The sequence below is a fragment of the Morone saxatilis genome, unplaced genomic scaffold (genome assembly GCF_004916995.1).
Source record: "Morone saxatilis isolate NCDOM2014 unplaced genomic scaffold, NCSU_SB_2.0 Contig14, whole genome shotgun sequence".
NCBI classification, from domain to species: Eukaryota; Metazoa; Chordata; class Actinopteri; family Moronidae; genus Morone; species Morone saxatilis.
Window position 1 is genome coordinate 20,344,593 of NW_023339696.1, and position 5,937 is coordinate 20,350,529.

At 46.9% G+C, this 5,937-nt stretch overlaps 1 protein-coding gene across 1 annotated transcript in view; it reads right to left on the reverse strand.

Annotated features, from left to right (window-relative positions):
- gas7a (growth arrest-specific 7a) overlaps positions 1-5,450 on the reverse strand; it is a 21,570-nt gene extending 16,120 nt beyond the window's left edge. Inside the window, exon 1 of the mRNA XM_035655694.1 lies at positions 4,193-5,450. Within this exon, the coding sequence (XP_035511587.1) occupies positions 4,193-4,321 (129 nt within the window). The 5' untranslated portion in view covers positions 4,322-5,450. The remainder of the gene's footprint in view (positions 1-4,192) is intronic.
- Positions 5,451-5,937: the final 487 nt, after the last annotated feature.

The following is a 5,937-nucleotide window of genomic DNA, read 5'->3' on the forward strand; positions in this document are numbered from 1 at the left end:
TCTTATGTAGAAATTAGTCGACTTCTCAGTTGATTTATGAGCTCAGTAAACAGTTTCCTGATGAGTTTATGGTCTCAATCTCTAGTTTCAACTCTTCTTCCATACAGCATGATGTTCATTTAGTAAATTATGGTTCCCATTTAGAGTAAATCTGCAGTTAAACCTGCATTAGTTTACTTTTTTGGGGCACTTATGGGCAGCACATCAAGCTGTAAAGGCAACACTGAGACACGTTATCACTCATTTGGAGTCACGTTTATAGAGAAATAAGAAAATAGACAGAGAAATTAGTAGACATCTATAAATAAATAAATAAATAGAGATCAGAGTTCAGTGTGAGTTAACAACCTCCAGCCCGACTCTGCTCACCCTGATGGATCCAGTCTTACTGCAGCATGCAGAAAAGATCTCCTAAATTAGCGCTCCGATATTCACTCTAACAGCAGCTACAATCGGTGTTAAACTCTGTGTTTCAGCTTCACAACCAAAACAAAAAGCTGCGAATTGCTGCAAAGTTACACATCTGATTTATTTATTTATTTAAAAAAGACTTTAATGTAAATCATCTCTCCGCTGCGGCCTCGCTGTGTGATTCATAATGGGAGGTCTGTAGTTTTGCATAAAACTCTCGCCCTTGTGTAGCTAGAAACACACAGAGCGGAAAAAAAGCCGAATGAAGGCTCCACATTGACCTCCTCATTCTCTGCAGCACTCGATCTGAACGGCTTCCAATAAACAACTTCAAAAACAGATGAGTAATACTCTCTTTCTCTGTTATATAATCACTAAAAAACCCAGAGGAAACACCAATATGGCCACTTGCCAAGCGTTCGTACCGATACGACGGACGTGCATAAATACAGAGGAGACGCATTAACTCACAGTAACAGTCCTGTGATCTGGAGGAACGGCGGAGAGCGCCGACCAGTCACTTTGTTCATTTTCTGCCTCACAGATCATACTGATTGTCACGGGCACCAGATTTTCCATTACACCGGCTCCACATCGATCATGACTGTTGTTTATCTGCCTCTCACATCCAGAAGAAAATGAGACCATTTATCTAAAAGGAGGGCCGTCTGGACAACTTACCGCTCCTTTATGGCTTCTTAGTGAGGTACTCCGGTGGTTGGGAAATAAATATTAATGCAGATTAGCTTTATGACTCAGTGTGTAATAAATCCTCCTGAGGGGGCTGAACAGGGGCGGAGCGGAGGGGTGGGGGGGAGGCTTCTGGATCAGTGTGCTGTGCAGCCAACGGTGTTTTCATTTGAAATGTGAAAACATAAAAGAACCCATCATAAATAGAAGAATAAAAACGTAAAACAGCCAATTTTCTTCCTGTTTTTAGTTTTTATTTTCAAAACAGAAACAGAAAGTAGGTTTTTTTTGTTCCACTATTTATAAATGATTGATTTTTTGGGGGTTTTAAAATCTGTTGGCCACCAACCAACCACTGACTCTTCTGGGGCTGCAGCCACGAATGTTTTCTTTAAAGCCCCAAATCCTTTAGGCTTTTAAAGTAACTTAAACTTCCCCTTAGTTCAAATCCGACCTGCAGCCCTTTGCNNTCCTGTCTATCTTCAGCTGTCTGTATCAATAAAAAAAAAAGGCAATAAAAGGCCAAAAAAATAACTTAAAAAAAAATAATAATAATATTCTGAACATAATTTCCATACGTAACAATGCAAACAGCTGTTTCTACACATTTTATATCGTCTTTGTTGTTTGGATGGAAACAAATGAATGAAACCTGCTCTCTTCTTATAAACTGTTATCAACACATTTGCCATTATTTTACATTTTTATAATGATATAAAGCAAACTTAAAGAAAATGAGTCAATGGAACAAACTGAGTTATTACCTCAACAGTTCATGTTTGAGTTGGGAATGAGGATTAAGAGATGCTGAGACTCTAACTGGCTTATATATAAACGATCTGCTCTAAACGGTGGATCTCAGGGGACCACGTCCTCAGGCCCCCTTTAGGATCTGGGCTGAGCCTCGAATGTTTACAACGTCTGGTCCTGAAACCACCGTGCGTCCGTTTGAAGTCTCGCCGCTGGGCCGTGCTGCGATATTTCCTCCTCGGATGTTTCAGTTCAGCACAAAACGAAGCTGCGAGCGACGTAAAAAAACTGTACCGATTTGTCGGGAGAATTGGGGACATTTTCTCCTCGCTCAGCACTCAAACATTCGCTCTCATGAGGCTGCAGGCGGCGGTTGTTTCACTACACATTTTAATGCTTTTATTTATTTATTTATTTATTTTTGCTTTGCTGAATACGGGAAAAACAAAAATAAAAATCATGACACAGTAGAAGAGGAAATGAGCCGTGAGAGACATAAAAATAATGGTTTTTGGCAGTCGAACAAACAACTGAACCACTTCCTCCCTCCCTCACATCCATTTCTGAGCAGAATGAGACTGTAAGATGCTCTGCTGCTGTTGCTAAGCGACAAATTACTTTTGCTGTAAAAGAACCCCCCCCCCCATCGATCCACACATACACACACACACCTTCCCATAACAAAACAATCTCAGATTTCCTCTCTCCTCTCATTCCTTCTCTCCTTTCCTTTAATGACCAATCAAAACACCCCCCTCCCCAACCGTCCGAGTCTCCCGCCAACGAAACAAAACCAGATCATAACGAGCCGCCAAAAAAGCCCACTTAGCGTAGCAACAAGTCAAAACCCGCACGTGACTTAATGTTTAATAAGCTGGAAAACACACACACACACACACACACACGGAGGAAACTAACGGTCACACACTCGCTGAAGGTGAAAACAAGGTTACGCGCTCGCTGCCTCTCCTGATCTGATGTGTAGCAGCCTCGGCGTCCTGCGAGGGGGGTCCGCTTTCGCCACTCAGCCGTGGATGTGTGCGTCTCCATGACAACTGTAGAAGGGGGTTGTGTAACGTGAGGTGCACCGCGGAGAACAAAAAGACACCTTTTATTGGTGGACTGACATCATCCGAAACCCGCTGCTAACAGCTTCGTTATACACCTGTGGGGTTGTTTGTTTTCCTGTTTTCATCGGAAATATTTCAGATTTACACATTTTAGCGGCTTCATTTCCACTAAACTCTTTAATCCTGTTTATTTGGAGCTAATTCAGATATAAAATTGAGTTAAAATGCCTCCACAACCTGAACCACAGTCTTCATAAAGACCCTGAATACTGAAGAGGAACATTTTTTTTCCAAACAGTATGTCTGAATGGCGTCCCCCCCTCCTGCTCCTTTGCCAGTGTTTTCCATTTCAACACCCGTTAATCAGTGCTATTGCTTTTGTCACCATGGAAACTGGACTTGCTGCATCTCTCTCAGGTCTGGTGGGTTTTTTTATTCACAATAGGCAGACTGACGGCTCCCGTGGCTGCAGCAGGTCAGCGAGTCCCCCCCCCTCAACCGCCACCTCCGAGAGACACAAAACCACCTCTGTCTGTCTGTCTGTCTTGTCTTCCTCTCACCACGGTTGCCTCACCCTCATCACCACCTCCCCCCCTCCATTATGAGAGATTACATAACCGCAGCTCCTGTCTGAGCATCTTAAGACACTTTACAGAAGAGCACATTTAATTCCTCCTCTTCTTCAGACACTACTATGAGCAAAATAAGGAGGTGGGGAGGGAGGGGGGAGTTCCTCTCCACTTCCCAAATGACAAACATCAGTGCCGTGTGACCCGCGCTGCCCTGCAGATCAGGCGTGGAGGACCTTTGAGACTGAAAAAGCGGCGGATACAGCGTCACGCTGAGCAACAGCCCGACGACAAAAACACTCAAGATCTTCCTTTTATCTGTCAGACTGAAGACTACGCGGGTCTAAAAATACCAGCAGCGAGCGGTCTGCGAGCGCAGCGATGTACTTTTCTCTCACTTTGATAACATTTAAGTACGAGTGGAAAAATGTGCGAGATTTTGAGCGTTGACGCTGACGGGCTTTCGTGGATCGAGGCCAGTCAAAGTCAGCGAGCGCGAGACTCCTGCACGGCTTCTTCATTCACAGTAAAACGCAGGGAACCCCCCTTATGTTACTCCACCAGAACCCAGAATGCATCATGATTTTGAGCTTGAAGACGATGTCAACAGATGATGGAAAAGGAGGAAAAACTTCACAGAGAGGATGAAGAGAGAGAGAAAGAGAGATGGGAGATGGGAGATTTTAGTTTCTGGATACTCACAGTGATCTTGGTCTCCTTGACCTCCTTGATCTGCCGCCTGGCAGGCGAAACCGAGCCGGGGGGCTGCGGGGTGAGACAGGAAGGATCGTCAAAACTCTCCTCAGTGTCAAAGCTGGCTTCCATCATCATGCCTCTCACCTCCTCCTGCTTCTCTATTCTGGGAAAGCCTCACTCTCTCTCCTCTCTCTCTCTCTCTCTCTCTGTCTTTCCCTCCACGCACCGAGGCTGCCTTCAGTCTCACAAGCTACAGAGTGAGTGGAGAGGAGTCGCGCTGCAGGGGGGGAGGGAGGAGGAGTGTGGCGTTCGGGGGGTGAGGAGGAGGGAGGGGAGGGGTGGGTTGCAGGGGAATCGGTGGCGAGCTGTGGGAGCGTGACGAAAGTCTAGCCTCCGGTTAAGCTGCTGTCACACGAGTTTTTAAGGTTGAAGGCTACAAGGAGATGGATGCTGCCTCACCCCCCAGACTCCCACCTCACCTCAACCCCTCACCCAACGATTGAAGAAGAGAGAGAGAGAGTTAAGGGAGTAAAAAACAGAGGAGGAAGGGGGGAGGGGGATTTATTTACATGATCCTTGCCACACCTCCCTCCCAAGAGAGGCAGATAGTGAGGGAGGAGGGAGCGGAGGAAGAGGAGGAGGAGGTGGTTGATGAAAATGGTTGAATGATGATCTTTAAAAGACTAATTATGAGGGAGACTGGAGGAGGGGGAGGGAAAACCATCAGCCAATGAGACGCAGCCTCTCTGTGTCTAAGATCAATGACGGGGTTATAAAGGTGTGCGGAGGAGGGACCGTCAGCTGGAATATTTATGCTCAGACGCCACCGTTTACAGCGTGCAGAGGGCGGCGTCGGTTGGTGGCTACTACGTCGTTATCTCGAACGACTGCGTTTCACCCCGAGGCGTCAAACACGAGCGTCGCCGCACGTGATCGCTCACACCTTCCCCCAGCATCCACCTGGTGCACCATCACAGCCGGAGCTAACCGCACGAACGGAGCACACAACAACCTCACCTTCGCTGCACAGAACATGGCGGCGGGCAACACGATCCCAGTCCAGGTTGATCCGTAAGACCCCCCCGCCCCACACACACACAACCAAGCGCTCCCGGCTTGAGGGTTTGACTCAGTCTTGGCTGGCCTCCTTTCCACAACCTCTTGACAAGTGGAGTCCAAAATCTCAGCCGCCCATATGGCCCCAACTGTCCGTCCATCCACGCTCTCCTGCGCGATCGTGACACGGCGTGCCCTCATCTGACTCGTAATTAGTCACGTGGGTTTGGCGTGTGATCAGGAGTTGGCACCGGGTTCATGGGAGCGGCGGGAGCGGCCCTGCCTTCCACCGGACAGAGCGGCAGCTTCATGTGGTGAAAGAACACGCTGATAATGTGAGGAGGAGGAGGAGGAGGAGGAGGAGGGTGGATGTGTTCACAGGCAGAGATTGAAACAGTGGAACCGCTTTATCAGTTACTGTTCAAATTATTGATCATTAAATATTCAAGTTCCTGGAGTCCAAGGGGACTCTCGGGGGATTTGGCCTGAAAAATATTCACAAATCCTTCAGATGTCCTTCTTCTTTCTGACAGTAACAGATTTAAGTTAAAATATCTACAAACTGCCGACGTTTTACTTCTCCTCCTCCTCCACCTGCTCAGCTAACGAGAGGTTACGTAACGGTACCGGAGAATCTCTTCTGTTAACACGCATCGTGATTACAAACACTAATAAATTTCCGTTATCGGGACGAT